We start from the raw sequence: 24,439 nt of genomic DNA, 5'->3' as shown, positions 1-24,439 counted from the left end.
TGAGCAAGGCCAGGGATCAAACCTGCATCCTCACGGATGCTATGTCAGGTTCTTACTCCCAGAACAGTAGTTTTAAAATAGATCAGAGTATGTCCTGCTGCTGCTAATAGCCCTCTAAAACCTTTCCCTCCATCATTGCTTAGAATAAAATCCACACTGCTTATCCCGACTTATAAAGACCCATCTACCCAGCCTCTGGCTACTTCCTGACTTACTTTGTGTCTCTCCAGCACTTACCCTTGGGACTCCAGACACAGGGGCTTTCTCTGGGCTGCTGCAGCTCACTTGTGCTTCAGGGTCTCTGCATGGATTCCTTCCCCTTATTTTCTCCTAACAGCCCCTTCTCACTCTTCAAAATTTACCTTCAATGCCAGCCCCAGAGAGGCCTTCCCTGGCCAGCCCAGCTAGAGCCATCGCCAGGCACTCACTCTCTCACATATTATCCCATTTTTCTCCTCTCTACATTGTCTGTCACCACCTGGCTGTGTTTCCATGCATTTCACTGTGTATCTGTTTACGTTTTTCTTTCCTCTGTTATTTAGCTCTTAGAGAGCTGGGACACTGTCAGTTTAGATCCCTGCTGGATTACCAGCAATCAGAAAAGTGTCTGCACATAGTGAGTGTTTAGAAAATGTTTGTTGAATGAATTTACAAGTAGCCATCAGAAGGGGATGGAATACATCATAGGACACCCATCACTATGTGGCTGTTGGAAAGAATGGGATGGTAGACAGTACAAGTGGTGACCAAGACCCCACCGTCACCAAGCTCTGCCCTTGATCTCCATCCCAGACCTCATCCCAGAGCCTTCTGTTCTTGGCCTTCTTGCTCTTCTTGTTCCACTCCACGCCTGCATACCTGGCCCTTGCCATTCCTGTCTCTGCTCCTGCCTCTACACTGCCATCTATACCTGCCTGGCTCCCTTGCTCACTTCTGTCAATTCTCTGCTCACAAATAATCTGCTCAGGGAGGCCTTCCCTAACCACTGTCAAAATTCCTCACCCTGGCTCTCCCTCTCCGTGGACCCTGCTTTCCTTGTCTTCATTGCACTTAGCATTTGAAATAAAAGTGCCTGTTTATTTATGTCCCTGTTGATTATGTTTTCCCCTGACTAGAATGTTCCTTGATGCTGTTTGTCATAACCTCCCAGCAGGTAGAACGTTGCCTGACATAGAGTTGCAACTGAACGGATATTTGATTGGTGGGGAATGAGTAAATGAATGTATTCTTGAGTGCAAAAAAAAAGCAAGGGGCTAAAGAGGGTGCCTAGGGAATGCTGTGCCAATTGTATTAAAGAATATGACCCATATATATAAACACTCTGGAGGAAAAACCCAAGAATGCAATAACATAATAGCCTCTGCTGTAGGGAAGTGAAAGGCTGATAGAGAGAGGAGGAAAACTTATTGTTCCTATGTATCATTACTTTTGAAAAGACTGTGTTTTTACAAAACATGGACACTAATTACTTTTTCCAAAAAATTATGTCATATTTGACAGTTTTGCAAGTTTATGTATTTGGAGCCAAAAGGAAATCCAGGCCCTCATAAAGATTACATTGAAATGATAAATGTTTGATAACCATGTATTTATTTTGCAATCTTATAAACTTAGCACAGTCCTGTGCAGTCGCTTGTTTGGATGTTCATGCAAATCTGTGGGTTGTAAAGGATACATGGGAGTTCCTGTTGTGGCTCCGTAGGTTAAGAACCCAACATAGTGTCCATAGTGTCTGTGAGGATGTGGATTTCAATCCCTGGCCTTGCTCAGTGGGTTAAGGATCCAGCATTGCCTCACGCTGTGATGTGGGTTGCAGATGCAGCTTGGATCCAATGTTGCTGTGGCTGTGGTGGAGGCAGGCAGCTGCAGCTTTGATTTGACCCTTAGCCTGGGACCTTCTATATGCTGCAGGTGTGGCCATAAAAAGAAAAAAAAATGGATATCTGTAGTTTCTGTTGGAAGAGGTATATATTACTTAGATGTAAAATGAAAGGAATCACTAGTGTAGATCTTTAGCTGAATATGGTCTTCATAAATGCAACAAGACCCCTGCATATTTTACATGCCAGGAAAAAACCCTGTGTGCCCAAGATACTTTGAATCTGCTTGCAAGGTAGAAATATGCCCTCTTTGTTTAAAAAATAAATAAAAGCCCTCTACCAACAGAACTCTACCCATCCTTACATCCTTAGCTGGCTGATTTGGTCAGTGTTTTTCTGGCTCCATCAAATAAATATATCTTACTTTAAGAAAATCCACTATTTGAATATATAGATTTACAGAAAAAACAAATGTAAAGGTGTGTCCTCTTGCTTTAATTAAGGATTCTTTTAAATATGAAAATAATAAACATTTAAAAAACGATTCAATACCAAAAAAAATTATACAGAAATTTCAGGAACACCATCATTGAACACACAGGTACTCAGTAATTACTTGCTGGTTGGATGAACATACCTATTGAAAATCAGTAGAGTGAAATGGATGAGAGCGTGGGTTGGGATCCAGATATCCCTGTGTTTGGATTCTATCTCTGCCATTCATTAGCTGAGTATGACCTTCAACAAGTGACTTAACCTCTCACAGCCTCAGTATTTCTTACAGAAATGAAATGAATGACTGATGCTTCCCTTGTAGTTAGTTATATTAAACGAAAGATATAGGCAAATAAAATGTAGATTTATTTTATCATGTATTATAATGTCATATATTATTCCCTTCATGTAATTTCCACCTGAATAAGAGCAAGTAAGAACAAAACATAAGGAGGAGTTCCCATTGTGGCTCAGCGAAAACGAATCTAACTAGCATCCATGAGGACACAGGTTCGATCCTGGTGTCGCTCAGTGGATTAAGGATCCAGCATTGCTGTGGCTGTGGTATAGGCCAGCAGCTACAGCTCTGATTTGATCCCTTGCTGGGGAACCTCCATATGCTGCAGGTGCAGCCCTAACATTAAAAAAGATTTTTAAAAAAGAACAAAACATAAGGAGTTCCTATTGTGGCTCAGAGGAAACAAACCCGACTAGTATCCATCAGTATGTGTGTTCGATCCTTGGCCTCACTCAGTGGGTTAAGGATCCAGTGTTGCTGCGAGCTGTGGTGTAGTTCACAGATGCAGCTTGCATCCCAAGTTTCTGTGGCTGTGGTGTAGGCTGGAAGCTGTGGCTCAGAGTCTACCCCTAGCCTGGGAACTTTCATATGCTGCACCTGCAGCCCTAAAAAAAGTAAAGAACAAAACATAAGTATTGTATTTTCAGAGATATAATATAGGTAACTATATTTATATAAATATCATTACACACATGTTTTACATATAGAGAGAGTGCCTGGCATATAATAAATATTTGGTAAATGGTGTTTACTATTATGAAAGTAACAAAATATTCTGAGAGTTTGACTGTTCATTTTTTCAAATTTATTTTATCAAAGTAGAATTGATTTACAACATTGTGTTCATTGCTGCTGTATAGCAAAGTGATTCATATATATGTGTTCTTTCTCATATTATTTTATTTTCCATCCTGGTTTAATCACAGGATAGTGAATAGAGTTCCCTGTGCTATGTAATAGGTCCGTGTTGTGAATCCATTCTATATATAATAGTTTGCATCTGCTAATCCCAAACTCCCTATCCATTCCTCCCCTACGCCCTCTCCACCTTGGCAACAAGTCCGTTCTGTGTGTCTCTGTGACTCTTAATTTTCATGTCCACAAAGTCCAGTTCTGTGCACAACATTCCAGGATATTTCATTGCACTGGTAGAGGGAGGGGTAAAAGAATTTGGTTCACTGGGATTTTTATGGCCTAAAAATTCTGGGAAAACAATGAACAGGTATATAAGTGAATTACAGCAGAGTTTTAACTTGTAACAATGGCTAACAGCTATTGAGTGGGTGATGATTAGTCATTCTGAAGAGTGAATACCGTGACTTAGTATCCTCTCCAAGTTGTTTTATAGTATAGCCTGCTTCCTACTTTCTTAATTAAAATATTAAATGTAAATGTTTTCTTGAATTTCTCAGATGAGAAGAGAATAGCAGGTGTTGGGAGGAAAAGCAAAAATGGTACAAATGGCTTCCAATTTAGGGACTAAATGAATGTGCTCCCTCAGTGACCAAAGGTTTCTTCTTTTCCAGTTTTCTTTGCTTTATTCCCCTTCCTTTCTAACGCTTCGAGTGTGTTTAATAAAGTTGAGAATTCTCACAAAGGGCCTTATAAACACGTGTTAGGAGATTTTAAATCTGATTTGAAAGTGCCTCTCTCCTGCTCCCTCTGAGTAAAGTGACCTTTTTAAATGGAGGGAAGTGGGTTTAGATGACAGTCATGATAAATGCGGTCATGTTCACTCAATAAAATAAGGCCCAGTGCATTTGAGGATAAATCAGTGAAATGTACAGCCCCACCTGTCTGTCTCCATCATTCATTTCCACTGTCACTTTCACAGTGGCTGATGGATCACAGTTGCTGTAAAATTAGACAGCCTTTAATCTCATTTCATCCTGATTAGCTTCTCTTTACCCTTTCCCTCTAACTCACTGACTGACACGCTAAAAAACTCACACCGGGCTGTATATGAACAGGGAGTGCAAACTTATCCAGTGCCTGCATCTGAGAGCGAGGCCAGCGTCCACCCCTAGAGAAATCTGGAAGGGAGCGGCAGGCACCGGCTTCCTTGTTATTTAAAAGATAATCAATAAATGCGGTATCCAGGGCCATTTTAAATAGATGTTTCCTCTTGCTTACTGCCCTCTTTGTTTTGCTTGCCTTCAGGTTTAATCAGAAGTCAAGAAATGAGGTCTTCTGCAAAACTCAAACATTGATTTAATATAGATTTTTTCCCTAATAGATTTGGAGCACTTTATATTCAAAAGAATCTCAAAGAGTTATTTGTATGTATTTATAGCTTCTCGATTTACAGTAATAATTCAGAAAAGATAATAATTCAGGAATGAAAATGCTGAAGTAGCCAAGAAATATGGCATACAAGGTTTTAAAACAAGAGTAAAAATGGGTAGACAAATAAGAATATCTTTAAGTAGCCCTTATATTAACATTTCAAAGACCTCTTATTTTGACGGTTTCAATAGTTTAGTGCAATAGTTTCATTTGTTTGCATAAAGCATAACAATAGGGGTAATCAAATGAGAAAGAGGCTTAAGGATAAATCATGTATTATTTCCTTCACTTAATTTTGGCCTGAATGTGAGCAAGTAAATGGAGAGAATGAAACACAACTGTTGTTCTATTTTCAGAGTCTGTGCTTTATTATAAAGCTGGACTTCCAGTTAAAAAGAAGATAATATAGGTTTTTATTATTTGTAAAATGTGGGCATCGAAGTGACCAAAAGTTCAAAAGAAACATTGCAAGAGCAGTGTTCAGAAAGTAAGCTAGAGGTAGTCAGGGGTCTCTGTTCTTACCCTCCTGTCTCATCTGAATAGATGCATATGGATGATCATCAGTGCTGCAGGTTTACTCTGCCCAGGTGACATTATGACAAGCCAAAGTAGTACCGTTCACAATATACACAATACACATAATATATGGGTGGCATAGTTTTGTGTTTGGTATTTTGGAACCAGCATCATACTCCAAACAATGAGGAGTTAATTTAAGAAAAAAAAAAAGATGTTCAAAACATATCCATTCACCCAAGTTTTGTTGCTCCATGAACTCAGCATATGTTCTGCCCCAGTGGACTCTGGAAAGTGAAGCCTGCAGGAGCTATGTAGTTAAAAGCATTTTGCAAAGAGATAACTGAGGATGGGGGGGCAGAAGGACGTTCCTGAGATGACTTCCTAAATCAGCTGACCTTATTCATGGACCACACAATTCCAGGGCACATCCAATTTCTCCATTACCCCAGAGATCAAGGGTTTCTATATTACACCAGGGCCATCCCCCTTGTGGATATAAGTTCAAAAACAATGAATATTCACAGTAAAAGCAAATACATCATAAAATAATCAAAACTCCTAAAAGCCTTTAATAAGAAGCTTCACTGATCTGATTTGCCCTTTCAGGAGCTGTATTATAGGTTTCCAAGCTGTGCCTGTTTCTTCTTATTTTTGTTTACATAGCCAGCATAAGTGCATTCTGAGAAAAATAGAAGATAATAAAAACAAAATGAAATGAGAGCTATATATCACGCAAAATAAATTGGGTATAAGATAGGTTCTCTCTCTCTGTCTCTCTCTCTCTCACCATTGGCAAAAGAGTACAAAGTCAGAGCTGGCCCTGACTCATATTGATTTCCCACTGCACTGGTTTCTTAAGTGCTCTGTTGATCCGTGTCAAGCAATAAGTTCCCTGCCCGAACACGCACATCACCTCCCCATTTGTCCTCACCTAGATTTAAGGTGCCCATATGATGAGCTGAACAAGGACATCATTTTTCCTACTGGTGTCACTGGGCCCAAACCACTGCATGTGCTATGATAACTAATGCCCTATAAGCTTACATTCTCCATATCATATTATAATAGCAGAGACCAGCACCAGGCTGCACACGGGGTGACAGGGGTGTCCCATTCTGGTCCTATGTGTCTCCCAAAAAGAAAATGTGAAGGAAAACAGATCCAGAGAAACCTGGCTTTTGTGGGTTTTGGAATCACACCCCCCTCTTCCCAGCCACCACATCTGGGGCAGAGAAGGGCAAGATGAGGGGAATGGATATTTGTGATGTTCCTGACAGTTTTTATCTTTGTTCCAGAAGAGCTCTTAAGCAGATAGATAGAAAATGTGTGATTGTGCTGCTAATGACATTGTACAGGAAATTAAGCGTATACATTTGGAGAAGGCATTAAATCAGCAGGACCTTAATTTAAAAACTTAAAACTGTATGGAAATTCAGCTTGCTCATTGCTGTGGAATAGAAAGCAACCAAGCACCCCGAGTCTGTTTATGGAAAGACTGCCAGCAAGCCAAGTTTGGGCAGAGCATCTTAATGGCTCCAAGTGTATGCCGGGTTATTTCTTCCAAGAAGTCACCCCCAGCCCTGACCATTTGGCAGTGTCAGTCATGGTTTTAGACTGTGATCCCCATCATAAGGCAGGTGAGGGGCACTAAAGAATGGAAAGCAGCCTGACAGGTTGTTCTTGACTAGTCTGTGGAATAACATTATGTAAAATTAATCAAAAGGGGTTGGGTTTGCAGTCACTGAGCCAGCCCCCATGGATTGGTGGGTGCCCCACTCTGCTGTCTCTGTGCTCTTCTTCCTTCTGACTTAGTGTCACATTTTCTAATTATTTTTTTTCTTTTTAGGGCAGCACCTGCGGCATATGGAGGTTCCCAGGCTAGGGGTCGAATCAGAGCTACAGCTGCCAGCCGACACCACAGCCACAGCAACGTGGAATCCAAGCCACATCTGTGACCTACACCACAGCTCACAGCAATGCCAGCTCCTTAACCCACTGTGCAAGGCCAGGGATCGAACCCAAAATCCCCTGGTCCCTAGTCAGATTTGTTTCTGCTGCGCCACAACGGGAACTCCACATTTTCTACATTTTGGTGAAAGCCTCTTAGTTGGGAGCCAAGGTCTCAAGTCCTAAGATGGAAAATTTTATACGTCTTTTTTTTTTCTTTCTCATTTCCAGTTATGCCATACAACAGCGCCCATCACTGCGTCGTGGAAGTGGAAAACTTCCTGTTCGTGTTGGGCGGAGAGGACCAATGGAACCCTAATGGTAACTATTGAACCACTTAATAGCAGGTGCTCAACAAGTACGTGCGTGATGAGAGGCACCAGGGGCGGTCCATTTGGTAATTACCGTAGAAAATATATTTCCGTGCAGCAGGGACAAATGAAGTAGTCGGTGAAGTGGGCTGACAATTGGAGGGAGGGTCAACCGTTGAGCTGGCAGAGGACAGACGCAGCAGTGCGTTCACTCATGGACTGTCTGGGGATTTGGCTTCCCTGGGATGCCCAGCCGCTCTCCGTATCCATCCCCTGAGGAATGCCACCAGCAGAAGCCCAGACTCCCTAGAGGCAGGTAGCAAGCGACAGCTATTAAGAATTCTCACCACTTTCTCCACCACTTGTCTCCCATGTTATCAGGATAATAACATGCAGTTTCAACAAATAAGCATTATCTGCCATCGTGCTGTAGGTAACCTGAGCTGAAGTTCCTCCGCAGCATTTATTGCTTGAAACCTATTCTGGCTGCTGCATCTTTGGCAAAGGGCTTCATCCACCAATTATTCACCATCTTCCTTGTTGATGTGATTTCATAATCATATCACAAAAAGACATTAAACATTTTAATACACTTCCCAAACTCGACGCTGGGCAAGCACTGCGCCTTGCAGAACATGCAAAATTATCAAGATATTTTTGGAAATCTTGCATGTGAAGGGAAGGGCTGCAGTTGTAGCCTTCTGTGTAACAGAGATAATTATGACTGAGAAACCATAAAACAGCTTGCAGGTACACATTTTTACTTTAAAACCCAAGAACATCCAGCTGAAATTACATATACTGCATATATTTTATGGTGAATGTTTTCTTTCAGCATCTGCACCAAGGCAAATTATAGAAAATTGTTACATCTGTTCCTTTGAGAAAATCTTAAAGGAAAACAACCCAGGCCACCCTCCAAGAACATTTCTTTAAAGAGAAGGGGACATTCTTTCTCAAGATCAGCTTTGTTGGTTCTTCTCTTTTAGTGTTGGAAAGAAGACAGTTCCTGGGCTTTGGGAGAAACAGATTTGGGTCAGGAACAAAAATGTTATTTAATATCTCTCCTCTAATTTATCTTTGCAATGACGGATTTGGTATATTACCAAAACAAACAAACAAAACAAAACAAAAACACCCTGGTAGATGCACAATCCACTGTGAACTGTCCATTTATTTTTTTACTTCTCTTCCTCCTTGGAAGTGATGTGAACAGAATAGAGCATTTGTAAGGAAACAGTGCAAAGCCAACAGGTTTATCGAAGGAAAAATCTGCAGAATGTTTTTGGTTTTTGTTTTTGAAGGCCAGCTTAAAATTAACACGTGGCAAGAGAAGGCTGGAAAGCCCTGTTTCTGTACCACAGTACCCTCTCAGTCCAGTTCCCTTCCCTGGTGGGATAAGCCTTTATTAAAAGACCAGTCTTGGGGGAGTTCCTGTTGTGGCTCAGCAGAAATGAATCTGATTAGTAGCCATGAGGATGCCTCAATCAGTGGACCAGGGATCTGGTGTTCCCATGAGCTGTGGTGCAAGTCACAGATGCCTCTCAGACGCCACGTTGTGGTGGCTGTGGCATAGGCCGGCAGCTGCTGATTCTACCCCCTAGCCTGGGAACTTCCATATGCCACGAGTGTGGCCCTAAAAAGCAAAAAAATAAAAGTTAAAATTCAAAAAAGACCAGTCTTGGGGCAACAACTCAGTCTTCACAAAACACTATGAACCTCCCATCCTGTGAAACAGACTTAATTAGTGACACAGAAAACCCGCTCCCCGCAAAACTGCCACTGCTTCCTGGTCAAGTTCTGTCACACATACAGCTGAAAGGATGAGTGGGGGGATGAAGGGTGTGTATAAGGGACAGATTCCCTTCTCTTGAGAATCAAGATTTTCTCGTTGAGCGAAGTCAGATTTCCATAAAGCTGTGGCATCCGATCTCACTGATTTGTCCACTTGGGGCAATGCCGGATCCTTAACCCACTGATCGAGGCAAGGAATCAAACATGCAACCTCACAGAGACAACATCGGGTCCTTAATCTGCTGAGCCATGACAGGAACTCCCCTTCAACTTGTTTTCTAATCAACACCTGGCTCTTCTCTAAGTTCTGTTTTCCCAACCACCCTCTTTGATGGCAACTGTATTGTTCCCCACCCCCACCCTTATACTGCACAATATTGGAGGCAGGTAGCTTTTGTATTTCCTCTTCATTGCCATACTCACATCCTTAAAACTCACCATTTTATTTCTTTTTCTTTTTTTTTTTTTCTTTTTTCTTTTTAAGGCTGCACCTGCAGCATATGGAAATTCCCAGGCTGGAGGTCAAATTGGAGCTGCAGCTACTGGCTGGAGCTGCAGCTACTGGCCTCAGCCACAGCCACAGTAACTCGGGATCCGAGCCACATCTATGACCTACACCACAGTGTAAGGCAACACCAGATCCTTAACCCACTGAGTGAGGCCAGGGATCAATCCTGCATCTTCATGGATACTAGATGGGTTCTTAACCCACTGGGCCACTACAGGAACTCCCCAAACTCACCATTTCAAAGGATGTCCTCAGGTTTTACCACCTGCTGCCCTTTTATCTGGCGATCATCTGCCATCATCCTAGAAATGCCACCTCCTTCACTCAACCCTACCACTTTTTCACTGTCTGTCACCCCCTCCTGCCCTCCTTACTGAGCTAATATTCTATTGCCCTCCCTATAACCACATCAGTGCTCAGGCTTTCATCCCCTCTTGTCCCTGAAATGGCACTTGTCACATTTATCACCAATCCCCATGTTGCTAAATCCTCTGGCCAGTTCTCCGTTGCCCAGTCCTCTTTTTGAAACACTGTTTGACATGGTTCCCAAAATATGCTTTCTTCCCACTTCTGACGATTTCTTACCTTTGCTGTTTTTTCTTCTTCTTCCCCAAAGCTCATTCCCAGGACTCATTATCTTTCATTTCCAAACCCTCTCCCTAAAGGGTTTCTTAGGGAAACCCTATGATTTTAAATAATCTATGATTATTAAATAATGATTTAATAATCATTCTATGATTTTAAATAATCTATGATTTTAAATAATCTATGATTATTTAAATAATAATCTATGATTTTAAATAATCTCTCTGAACTAATGACTCCAAAATTTGCACCTGCCTCATCTAGCCAGCAGCCTACTTCTATTTTGAGATCCCATTGGCCCCATAAGGTTAAGTCCAAAACAGAGCTCATGGCTCCTCTCCCTAACCCCCCAATTACTCCTGCCTAGTCTTTCCCACCTCAGTAAATTGCATGACTTTTCATCCAGTCACTATGGCTAAAAACCTGGCAGTCATCTTTAATTACTCATGTTTTCTTATCCCAATGCTCAATCTATCAGAAAATTTTATTGGTTGTACCCATACAATAGATCCCAAACTTGGCCATATCTTGCTTCTGCCTTCATTCAGGCCACCCTCAGCTCTTGCCTTGACTAATGCAGTGACCTCCTGGCAGGTCCCCCACTTCCAGAGTGGCCCTTCTACAGTTAATTCTTTAAACAGCAGCTGGAGTGAGTGTGGTAAGAGATCAATGAGGCCATGTTTCTCACGTGCTCAAAACCTTCCAGTGACTTCCTAATGTCCTTATAACAAAAGACAAAATTCGACCACAGTCCACAAGGCACATTGTGTCTGGACCTTGGTGTACTTCTGATGTCAGTCCAAGTCAGCCCAACATTTTTGCTGGTTTTGAACTCATGGCCAGCCCAGAGACCTTAAACTCACCTTCTGCACTGCCTGAGAGGCTAATTCTGCAGATATCTGATTGGCTTGCAGAAGGCATCTGTGAGCAGCTGACCATTCTACTGAAACTGGCTTCCCCTCTTGCAATCTCTACTTCATTTTTCTTTATAGCTCTCATTTTCACTTGATAATTATTTATTTATTGACAAGTGCGTGTTTATGTATTTACAAAGATAGGGAGTTTCTTTCTTGTTTACCAATATATTCTCAGAACCTAGACTACATAAGACACATAGTAGGCTCTCAATATATATTTGTGCAATTAATTATTGTGCTGTGTATACATGCCTGCGTGAGTTCAAGTACACACACACACACATGCATGTCTGCATGAGTGCAAGTACACACACACACACGCGCGCGTGCGTGCATGAGTGAGCAGTTTATTCCTGTTGAAGTTTGGTACCCATATTCCAATGGTTAGTTACACACATATTAACAAAAATAGACTTTTAGAGCAAAGACCTCAGGTGCTGTAGACAGTTGTCATCTCAAGTGCTACACAGAAAATGGAATATACTCTTGCTTCTATTTCTTGCTTTGGTGTCAATCTGTATGTAAAATTAGATTCATTTTAATCCCTTGGAGGCATTATGGTGCATCTTGGGCTCAACAGAGGAGATTAGCTGGTTAACCAGCTCTGAGGACTCATGTTTTCCCTTTCAGCAAAGGTACCTACAAATACATCACAGCGACTGTGCTTTTCCCAAATGCATAAATAGAACTTACATGACAAACATAGACTACAACTGACTTCCTAATCCAACTCTTATTGGAAGGATTGCTTTTATTTCCATGGGACTGAATGGACCCTACCACTGCTAGAATTCTTGGATCATTACAAAAAAGGTTCTAACTGATGCTATCACACAAGATGGTATCTAGAACTGATTATGTATAGACAGTAACTTCATGTTTTTAAAACATATGAACACTAAAATCCAGAAATTGTACCACCACTTTGGGGAGAAAAACCTGGTTTGATAAACATACTTGCTTTTATTATAATGGTTTGTTTATTTTTATTCCAACTCTCCCCCCTTCCCCAAAAATGTGGAGGAGAAAAGAAGAGGGGAAACATCTGAAGCGATCTCTTCTCATACCATGTGAGATTGTCCCTCTGCTTACTTTGTTAAACCTGAGAACAGAGGCATCTTATAAAATACTTTTAAATGTGCAAAACAACAAAGGGATCTAAGTTGTAAGAGTCTCAAATATATTTTTACAGGAAAACACAGTACGAATTTTGTCAGTCGATACGATCCCCGATTTAATAGCTGGATACAACTTCCGCCCATGCAAGAAAGGTAAGTGTTCATTTCTTGTATCTGAAACATTTATGATTGCATTACAGGAAGCAAGATGCTGAATGCTTTTCCATGAAAAAGTACACTAAAGAGAGCCAATGAGAAGACATATGAGGCAAAACACAAAACCTAGCCTGGCCAACTTAGATTAACTGCCTTATTAACTCATTGAAGAAAAAGCAATCAGATAAGTCAATTATTTGTCCCGATGTGGGAAGAAAAAATGTACATGACGGGTTTTCCTTTTTTTTTTTTTTTTCTCTTTTTACGAGTCAAGTTACACTTTTTTATTGACATAGTTGCTATACAATATTATATGACTTACAGATATACAATATAGAGAGTCATTATTGTTAAAGAGTATAAACCATTTATAGTTATAATGAAATATTGGCTATATTCCCTGTGTTGTACAATATATGCTTGTAGCTTATTTTATACCTAATAGTTTGTAGCTCTTAATCTCCTACCCCTGTCTTGCCCCTCCCCTCTGCCCTCTCCCTACTGGTAACTACGTGTTTGTTCTCTAGACCTGTGGATCTGCTTCTTTTTTGTTATATTCACTATTTTTTTGTATTTTTGGATCCTACATATAAGTGATATCACACAGTATTTGGTTTCTCTGTCTGACTTATTTCACTTAGCACAATGCCCTCCATGACCTGTCTTGTTTTTCATTGCATTAGTTTTTTGACAAGCAGAGCTGCAATCTTACTAGCTACCCCAGTCTTTTTCATTATAGTACATTTAAATCCTATCATTGAAAAATAAAACACCATTCTCACAATGCTATGCATTTTGATGCAGTATTTCAATATTGAATGTTTCAAGTCTCACTATCTCAAATCCCTTACATTTGCCTCCTCAAATCTCTTCCTATCATACATCCAAAAAACAGGTGACTTGTTAGCTGAAAAAAAAAAAAAAAAAGTTTTGCAAGATATCCTCTCACTTTAAATGTACGCAGTGTTGATCCCGCCCAATTCTCCTAGGATCAAAGGACAAGAAAGCAATTACGTTTAACATATTTGGTTCTCCTGACTGTTACATAGACAGGAGGCTCTGTCTTAATATGCATATACAAACTCACATACTAACTGTTGAACACAGTTCTTTTCAAATAATATGTCTATATCCTCTTGAACAAATTCTCCAATATAATAGTAACAATAAGTAGCAACCTATTTCCTCTTCTCAGCTGAACTGAACTAAGAAATAATTTTCTTTCTTATTTTCTTCATGATCTTTCACCTTAATATCTTTTTTATTTTTTAGGGCCACACCTGAGGTGTGTGAGGTTCCCAGGCTAGGGGTTAAATCAGAGCTGTAGCCACAGCAACACAGCCACAGCCACAGCAACTCGGGATTGGAGCCTCATCTGCCACCTACACTGTCACAGCTCATGGCAATGCCAGATCCTTAACCCACTGAGCAAGGCCAGGGGTCAAGGCTGCGTCCTCATGGATGCTAGTCGGATTTGTTTCTGTCGAGCCATGACAGGAACTCCACCTCAAACATCTTTTTTAAAACTTTCAATCAGATTACACTAAGATCAAATCATAAATTCGAAATTAAAAGGAAATTTTCAGATCATACCATTCACTCAAAAAGGCACATTACCACAGAGAGTATGAATCGTGCTATTATCAAACTTTCCATTCCATATAAGTATATTAAAGCTCTCTTTCAGGAGACTAAAAGTTATACACTGAAAATGATGAGGCACCATATACCCTAAAGACCAAAGAGACACTGTTAGGAATGTCTACATTAAAGGTACTTCAAGAAATTATTGAGTCAATTAATATCTTGACAAATTTCTCAATCCTCCAGTTGCGTACATATGTATATATATAAAACCCTCCTGATGTCTTTCTGCAACATACCTTATTTCTCTCCTTTTGCAGTTATTTTCTAGTTGCTGTTATTGTAGCTGCATCACTTTACCCTTTAATCAAAACCATTCCAGAAAGTTTTATTTAAAAAATTTTTTTAAAATACACATCAATGACATGTTTGATGTCACCATCTCATCACCATCGTCCCCTTTGCTGGGGGCTGTTCACCATGATAATTAACCTTCATGCCTTGGGTTTGGGAGGCATAATTCACGTCGTGGTCAATTATCTCACTGTAGAGCCCCTAAGGATGAGAAGTGTTGCTGCAAAACCTAATTAGTAATTTTTTTAAATGTGTATTGTTTACTTGATATTCTATAATGACTTCCTCTGAGGCACTATGGCCGATCATGGCAGGGTCCTACTTAGACAATTTTTAGCAGCTCATTGACCTGATAAAAAGACCTGCCATGGTCTGTCGGCACCCGGCAGCCACCGTTGACAGGATGGACTGTTTAACGTTTCTTTCTAAGTCATTATGGTATATCATGTCAGGTCCCTAGTAAAAGAAGTTTTTTTTTTTTTTTTTTTTTTTTGGATTTAGAACAATCAACTCGATAGACCAAATAAAGAGCTCCTTCCAAGCTGAATGAGAAAAGGCAGATCTCACAAATGCCCAGTCAATCTTCTAGCTCCATATCTCCTATGGGTTGGTTGACCCAGGCAGCAATCCATAGCTTAAATGAGATTTTTCTGTCATTGCCCAGCTTCCATTCAACATGGCAGGTACAATTAGTTGCCAGTGTGGTATAATTGGTGATTAAACAAAGAAAGGGAAAAAAATATAAAATATACATGAGACATTCTTCAGATCAGAAAATAAGTTTCTCAAGACACTTCACTGAGTTAATTTTGCATTGTATAGATCATTTTTCAAACTCATCGGAAGTTCCCCATCTCCCTCCTTTGATTAGCTGCTGCCCAGCTGCTGAGAAGTTGTTATGCTAAGTTACCAAACTGATTGAGAATAATAGAAACACATTGAAAGCCACCTCTGGGGTCACCCTCTCTTACAGAAATGGCTGGGCAAATTCCTGGATATATTACCTAATCAGAGCTTCCAAAGGAATATAATAAAGTACAGGGAAATGGGCACAGGCTTACTCAGCCATAGGTCAGCTCATGAACTTTATGCCTGCTACCTATGAGCTTACTGAGAGAAGTGCTTACACAAAAGTAAAAATATAAATGCAAAGTCTCAGATCTAGGATTTGATTCTTCAGTAAGAAGCGGGCAAAACAAACACTTGGATCAATGAAAATGCATTGATGCCTTTGATTTCTTTTCAATAAAAGTAGACATTTTAGGTATTATTCTGTGGCAGTATTACTCCCAGCTAGTTTAGGAAACAAAACAAAACAAAACATATTTTGTTCTCTGCCTATAAAATAGATCATTTCCCATGCCTCTGTTCCAATATGTCCCATCCCCTGACCCTTCCAAAAAATGCTGCAACAAAATATTTATTTTTCACTAAATAAAAAAAGAGAAAGGAAAAGAAGTCATTTGGAAAACACTAATTACAAAGCTTACCTTTCACAGAGTAAGTGAAAAGCTAGAAGAAAATACATCAGAGATGTTCCCAGATTTAAATACTTTGTTTCCAGCAGCTTTATAAAAAAGCAATGGGAGACAATATTCTGTTTGAAACAAAATCTATTGTTTTTAACCTGTTGGTGAAAGTCAAAAGTTGAAACCAAGATAAAGTTATAATAATTCAATGTCATGCTTTAGGATAGAAACTGATCACCCCAAGGGTTAGAAAGGACTTGTAAAAATCAGTAAAAGATGCAGGTCCAAAATATATTTAAGAAATCCTTGGTAGTCTTTTAAAGTTTTTCTCAATACACTGAATCGCCTCTCTGGAATTGGAACAAGGGGTGGAGGAGTGGTGGAGGGAGAGAAGAACAATTTGAAATACAAATAGTGAAGTTCCATTAAAAAATCTTCAATAATCTTGAGCTTACTTTTCCCCCAAAATAAAAGCCTAATCAGGTGCACTCTTCACGTGGAGAGGGGCGGGAAGCATTCGCAGGAGAGACTGGTATGGTAAAATTTTAGCCTTGAGCAAATGTCCACAGTTGCTGACAGACGATTAAGTATCTATCTGGTGTTTCTATAATGCATTTCGTGAATTCTCACTTTGGGCATGTAAAGGAAAAGTCAGAGATTCAGGACCTTCACTGGTAGAATTTCTACATTAAAATGTACTTTTAGTCAGGAAGTAAAACTTAATGATTTTTTTCCCATTCAGAACTTAACAGTGACACTGTGTGGATAAAGCTAGGAGTACACACAGAGCATCAAATTAGGAACGCCTGGGCTCCGAAGAGAGCATTCTGGCAGGCTCACTTGGTGTCAGAGGGGAAGAAAGGAACCAGATCAGAAAGAGTGAGAAAACTGAACTTTAGACAAGATAAAAGATGTTCATACTGCCAAAAGAAGATCTTTCTCTTATTCTCCACTATCTAAATTTAATTAGAGGGTTTTCATACTTACCATAACTAACATTTTTCTCTTCAAGACCAGAAAACAGTATGTAGTACATAGTCCATAAAAGATCAGAATATAGTACATTACAACCCACATGGTCCAAATTATGGGATTGACCTACTAAAGATGGCCCATTAGTAAAATTAGTAAATTAATTATTTCAGAACTCCAAGACCTGTCATAGAATCATATGGAAGAGGGATCCTGACCTATCCTTGTGTCAATAGTGCAAAGAAATATCTGTGTTACTTTAGGTTTTTGTAGACGTATGTCAGTCTTTTCAATGGAACAGTTTAACTCGAGAAGGCAAAAGCACTAGTAAAAGTAACATTGACCAATCATATTCAATAAGAAAGCAATTGAAATCTGGTTAGAGAAATGAAAGGAACCAGTGGTCCAGCTGTATGCACTTAATTTTGCAATTGTTTTTAAACCTAACTTCATATTTAGATGAGTTTTTACTTCTCTTTACCAGGAAATCCCAGTTTTTTTAGGTTAGCAATTCCTTTGATTATCTGATTTAAAGCTTCCCCCCAAAATCTTTCTTCAAATATACTCCTCCAAAATATATATATTCATAACATGTGTGTATACACACACACATATATATATATGTAACATTTTATTAAACTTCCTTCTACAATTTCAGAACTTCATGGACCTCTCAGAAGACATGGCCCAGATTAATAGAAACCCATATTTAATGAAATCTGTCTCACCTGCTCTTTATTCTTCTTACTTTTATCCTTCTCCCTTTTTCCATTATTGATCTTTTCATCATCTTCCTGAATTTTCCATAGTACATTTTTTTTAAAGCATCAAGAAAATGTAGGGAAAAAAACATAGCCAAAATATTCCTCTAAAATTAACAATGATGCTAACAATTCCAGGACTATCCAACAATCCTTATGATCCAGCAATTTCACTTTTGCATATATAGTGTACCCAGAGGAACCAAAATCAATATCTTGAAGAGATATCTGCACTCCCATATCCATTGCAGCATTATTCATATAAGCCAAGATTTGGAAACAACCTAAGCATCTGTTGATAGATACAGATAAAATGTGGTGTGTGTACATATACAATGGAATATTACTCTGCCATAGAAAAGAAGGAGATCCTGCCATTTACATGGCAAATATGGATGAAACCCAAAGTGATTATACTAAGTGAAATAAGCCAGATTGAAAAAGACAAATACTGTATGATATCACTGTGGAATCTTGTTTAAATTTTTTTATTTAGTTGATTTACAACATTCTGTCAATTTCTGCTGTACAGCAAAGTGATGTAGATATGTGTGTGTGTGTTTGTGTGAGTGCGTGTGTGTTCTTTTTCTCACATTATCCTCCATCATGTTCCATTACTGGAATCTTGTTTTAAAAGTCAAACTGAATAAAACAGATTAGAATGGTGGTTACCAGGGGATGGGGGCCAGGGGAAGGAGGATGGGGAGAGATTTATCAAAGGGTACAAACTTCCAGTTATAAGATGAGTAACTTCTGAGGCTCTAATGTACAACATGGTAACTGTGCCGTATTGTTTACCTGAAATTTCCTAAGAGAGTAGATCTTGAGTGCTCTCACCAAAAAAAAAAAGAAAGAAAGAAAGAAAAAGGTTACTCTGTGAGCTGATGGATGTGCTAATTAACTTGATTGTGGGAATCATTTCACAATGCATGCACATATCAAATCATCCATTGTACCCTTTAAGTATATTATAGTTTTGTCAGTTATTCCTCAGCAAAGCTGGAAAAAATAAAATAAAACAACCCTTCATCATCTATAACATATACCATAACTATATATTAATAAATTATATAAACAAACATCAAATTTTAGTCATCACTTAAAATACTATTAGGAAAAGCTTATATACAAACATCTTGATGGCTGATTATTAAGCAATTTTTATCCAGATAATATTAGCTGATGGTTCCTGAGCGTGAACAAAATGTTGGCCACTATGACAAGCACTTTACACATGTGATCACAAATAACCCCTGGAGGAAGTCCCATTATCTACCCCATGTACAGATGTGCAGTCTGAGGCTGAGAGGGGTTTAGTAGTATGTCAAAGGCCACACACCCAAGAAGTTACATAGCCAGGCAATCTGATTCCAGAGACCAAACTCTTCATCAAGATGCTAGATACTGCTTACCAGAGGTTTTGACACCTTGTAAACACTGCTTGGAAACTCTTCAAACAGTATAGGTTTACCTGGTTAAAAACCTCTAGGACTCCTTATTTTGCTATTGACATGGCCCAAGAGTCTTGGCATGAATTTTTATAAAGACCATTAATTTATCAAACATAAATGATGTTCTCTGAGTCGCTTGGCACGTCGCAATTGTACTTTTTCAGTATTGGACCACATATTATCCTTATGAAGCATATTATTCCAGTAGCATCAGTGAGAAAAAAAAAAAAAAGAAGAAGAAGCAAAGGGACAAGGACATGCTGAAGATTTCAACCTTGTCATCCTAACTCCAAATTTTTGAGTCCTCTTCCAACCTATTTTCTCTCTAAGATTTCCTATCTCATTAGTTACCAAGTCTGACATCTTCCTTTAAAATATCTTGCATCAACGGTTTTCTACTAAAACTCTAATTCAGGTCCTTAATATCTCACTTCTGGATTATATTCTACCTCGGAATTGGCCTCCCTGTTTCCAGTCCTTTCAACACAGCTTGCATGTGTTTTGCCTTTGATGGAATGGTGTTATAATTTCATATAGCCTCTCTTGAAAAGAGACTTGAGATATTTGTAAGATTCAACACCAAAAGCTTTATAGATGAAATTCCTAAAATTAGTTGTATAAGACCAAAATTTCAACACCATATTCAGTTCAAAAAGTTTCTCTATTTGCAGTAATACTAGGGGGAAAAAAGAAAAAAAAAATGATAATTGAAGAAAAATTTTGATGATGTAGTTCTCTTATAAATTGGGAACAATGACCCTTGAAGGACCATAAAGAAAGTGAATGTCAAGATAATTTATTATTGTTACATTATCTACCTCGTTTTTCACTTTGTCTTATTGAGCTGTGATATCCTTACAAGGTACCAAATATCCCAAACATTAGTGAACACTTTCACAGTGTATAAAAAGCAAGATAAAAAGAGCTGAAACAAAGAGCTGGTGAATTTCTCCTCTAGTATGACTTTATTATCAGTAACGTTAACCAGAACGGGCCCTGCGCATGATTGCTATACAAGGTTACAGATTTAGAAGGTAACTATATGTGTAATTTCCAAAGGTCTGCACCCCTTGCTGAAGTGGGATGTCCCCCTTTTCCCTGACTGGGCTCCTTTTGTGATTTAGGATGAGTTGCTTTTTTTTTTTTTTCATTGTAGAAGAGCCAGTTTCTACGCATGTCGGTTGGACAAACACTTATACGTTATTGGTGGACGGAATGAAACTGGCTACTTGTCCAGCGTGGAGTGCTATAACCTAGAAACAAATGAATGGCGTTACGTGTCCTCTTTGCCCCAGCCTCTGGCAGCTCATGCGGGAGCAGTGCACAATGGGAAAATATACATTTCAGGCAAGTCATTCCTCTGCTTTCTGTTACAAAATTCAGTTCCCAAGCACTTTCTTGACTTGTATGTCTATGTTTAACTCACAGGGGGTGTACACAATGGAGAATATGTCCCATGGCTCTATTGCTATGACCCCGTCATGGATGTCTGGGCTCGAAAACAAGATATGAACACAAAACGTGCCATCCACACTTTGGCTGTAATGAATGATCGCTTGTATGCAATTGGAGGAAATCATTTGAAAGGTCTTTTTTTTTTTTTTTAAATCACAATAACATTTGCATCTCATGCCTCTTGCTAAGGGGGTTTCTCGTTAGATAATCATAGTTAACCAAGTAAAAAACATGTTGACCAAATAAAATCCACTCTGTGTAAATTAGCAGTACCCTTAGGCAAGCACTTATTTTGGCTCTCCTGCAGATAGGATTACTCTGAAGTTACCACACACATTAAAGAAATGAATAATGATGTCAACAGAAAATAAAAAACAGGAGCATTAATAACAGAAAAGCACAAACAATTTGTTGTAACAATGAGTTCAGTTAAATAAATTATTCCCTATCACCAAAGTTATAGTAATGGATTTTTTTCCAGAAAATTGTTTTTGTAATAATCATAAAGAACTTTAGTCATAGCTGCATAAAGACATGAATATGTCATTTTTCTTAAAGGAAACAGTAGATTTCATGTCTAAATTTAGAATGTTTTATTTGAAGAGTTGAATATCAAACCATCTATGATTCTCAAATTCTTTCCATTTGCTTTTTTAATAAGTAACATATAAAGCATAATATTTTTAGAGCCATGTTTTGGCTCCTTTTCCTGATATATATAAACGGCTACAACTTTTTCTAGTTTGTGTGCATGTGTGTAACTTTCAGTCCATGTATATGACACTGAACTCGACAGGAAAGCAGAGAGACTTATGATATTGAGAACATTACTGAACTGCTCTGAGCTTCAGATTTCTCATCTGAAAATGAAGAAGCTGGTCAAGTTGGTCTTTAAAATCTCCTCCAGCTCTGACCTTCCATGATCCTTGAAACTGAATGAATTGAGAAAAAGGTATTTGAACATGGCACATAGGTGATTCTGTGCATTTCTTTTCCAATCATATAACCATCTTAAGCAGCGGGTTAGATATAGATGTTTTTCTATTTTTCCTAATACATTTATCCTTAAATGTAAAAATACTGGACAAGTGTAATTTTTAAGTGTTCATAATTCATATTCAATCAGAATTGTCAATATCCTGATCTATGTCTGTTTCTCACCTTTGAGTTCTCTTCAGTGGAAAGGAATTATCTTTACTTCTTCAAACTCTTCCCTTTTCATTCTTTTTTCCTTTCATTGGTGCCCTTTCATCTCAGTCCCTATACCATTCATTCCTTTACATCAACGTATTTTCTATTCACTTATAGCTTTCTACATTAAACTATGACTTCTACTCATTTCTTTTGCACGAAAGTGCCTAAAAAATTCAGGAACTTTTCGTCGTTAAGGTTATACTTGGTCAGAACAGACTTGAGTAATGACCACCTGAGTGAGAAATAGCACATCAAAATTAGGTTAGCTCAGCGAGGCACTGCACAAGGAAGAAAGGGTATGGATTTTGCATCTAAGCCTTGGTTTGAATCCCAGTTATGCTCTTAGAGTTGTGTGGTCTTATGCCAGACATTTACCTCATGTCTGTAAAAAGGGGGTAATTATGCTTTCCTTGGTAATTGTGAGGGTTATAATAGTCAACATATATAATATAGGTACTCAGTACAGAGAAGACACACATGTCCTTATAGATGCCACTGATGGAACTTGTCCAAATCCCCATTCCAAGTATAAATACTTCAAAAATTATCATCCAAATCTTAATGGTAAAAGGAAAAGATTACACCATAGAGTTACAGTTAGTACATTGCTCTATTGCTCCCAAATCTATGAGGTTTATTTTATGTCAGAAGTTAGTGGCCTGAAATAATCTGTCCACCTGATGGGTAATGAAGTTTTTCTAATTTTTGATCTATCTTCTCAATTACTTTGAAAAGCCCAGTATGTTGATTAGTTTAGTGCATGCGTTGTGATTGTCAGCTAGCAAACACTCATAGCATGCATTTAACTAGAAAAAAAAAAAAAAAACTTTGAAGATTTGGTCTGCTTGGTGACTCTGAAGCTCCTTTGACTTCCTAAATGGAAGACAAGACTTCAGTGGAGTCCAGGAACCTGAGTTGTTCTCTGCTCTGGAGTTACTGCTCCAGCCACTCAGAAATTTTATCAGAAGTGGGAAAAACTCCTTCAGTGTAAATTAGTCCTCTACTCTAAACCTTTATTTTTAGTAGATATTGGAAACCATTCACATCATCACAGCTTTTATAAATATAGTCAGACTATAAAAAAAAGTAAAATATTTTGAGAGAATTAAGTATTCACTTAAGAAAAGCAATAAAGGTTAGTCTATAAAAGTGTGACTTTTGAAGCCTGTTCACCTGGATTGAAGTCTTATCTCATCTACTGGCTGTGACTTAAGTCATTAACTCCCTCTGTTCCTGTTTCCCATCTATAAAATGAATATAATGATATAACTATCTAAAGGATGGTTGAGGAGATTGAATGAGTTCCTTTATATAAAGCATTTAGATAAAACAACCAGCTTATTGTAAGCAATCTATAAAATGCTTGCTTTAACTATTTTAAACCTTTTTTAGTAAGGTTTAAATAAAACTTTACTGACACTCCAAGGTAAATCAACCTTTACCTTTTTTTTTTTTTTAATGGCTACACCCATGGCATATGGAAGTTCCTGGGCCAGGGATTAAATCTGAGCCTCAGCTGGGACCTATGCCACAGCTGTGGCAATGCCAGATCTTTTAACCCACTGTGCCAGGCCAGTGATCAAACTGGGTTGCAGCAGTCAGATTCTTAACCCACTGCACTACAGTGGGAACTCTTTTTTTTTTTTTTTTTTTTTTTTGCCAGGCATTCTTGCTTTAAATTAATCCAAAACATCCAGGATTGGGGTTTTGGGTGGACGGTTGTTTGTTTGTTAGGTCTGACATGTCTCCCAATTTCACCATAAATTTATATATTTGTATCATCAAAGACACATTTATCTACTTCTTGGTTCCAGATCCTTTTTTCAAAAGAAGCCCTCACTTTAAATTGGGACCTTGAGAATTTGTTCATTGGCGATTTCACTTTGCTCTGTCACTTAGGTTTCTCCCACCTCGATGTAATGCTCGTGGAATGCTATGACCCAAAAGGTGACCAGTGGAATATTCTCCAAACTCCCATTTTGGAGGGCCGAAGTGGTCCTGGCTGTGCAGTGCTTGATGACAGCATTTACCTTGTGGGAGGCTACAGCTGGAGTATGGTATGTGACCACATTCACCTCCTCTTCTTCTATTTGTGCTTACTTTTTGATTCCCTCCAAATTTCTTACCACCCACCCTCATGCCTTTTAAGAGGATCATGTTTCTATGCAAGCAGTAAAGTACATTAAGTAGTAAAATGGAATCAATGTGGTTTCTGTGGAGCTGGCTTGCTCTCTAGTCACTTGTACCACAAAAATGCAGTAGGTCTCTGCTTCTTTCCCATCCCAGGCTTTCGCAATTCTAACTTTCCAACTAAAAGTCAGACTGAAGTTGTTTTACAAAGGTTCTATGAAAATTGAAAATTGTTTGACCGGGAGAGTCTGAAAAGTTTCTGACCAGTAAGGCATAAAAGAAAATGGAAATTAATTGTTCAGTTATCCACAACTT

General features: G+C 38.8%; 1 protein-coding gene across 1 annotated transcript in view; it reads left to right on the top strand.

The window, feature by feature from the left end:
* KLHL14 (kelch like family member 14) overlaps nt 1-24,439 on the top strand; it is a 102,466-nt gene that overhangs the window by 73,367 nt on the left and 4,660 nt on the right. Inside the window, exons 4-8 of the mRNA XM_003127890.6 lie at nt 7,597-7,686; nt 12,673-12,751; nt 20,502-20,692; nt 20,774-20,932; nt 23,894-24,051. Coding sequence (XP_003127938.3) covers nt 7,597-7,686; nt 12,673-12,751; nt 20,502-20,692; nt 20,774-20,932; nt 23,894-24,051 — 677 coding nt within the window. The remainder of the gene's footprint in view (nt 1-7,596; nt 7,687-12,672; nt 12,752-20,501; nt 20,693-20,773; nt 20,933-23,893; nt 24,052-24,439) is intronic.

The sequence above is a fragment of the Sus scrofa genome, chromosome 6 (genome assembly GCF_000003025.6).
Source record: "Sus scrofa isolate TJ Tabasco breed Duroc chromosome 6, Sscrofa11.1, whole genome shotgun sequence".
NCBI classification, from domain to species: Eukaryota; Metazoa; Chordata; class Mammalia; order Artiodactyla; family Suidae; genus Sus; species Sus scrofa.
Note: the sequence above shows the minus strand (reverse complement) of the source record. Positions and strands in the feature narration are given on the sequence as shown.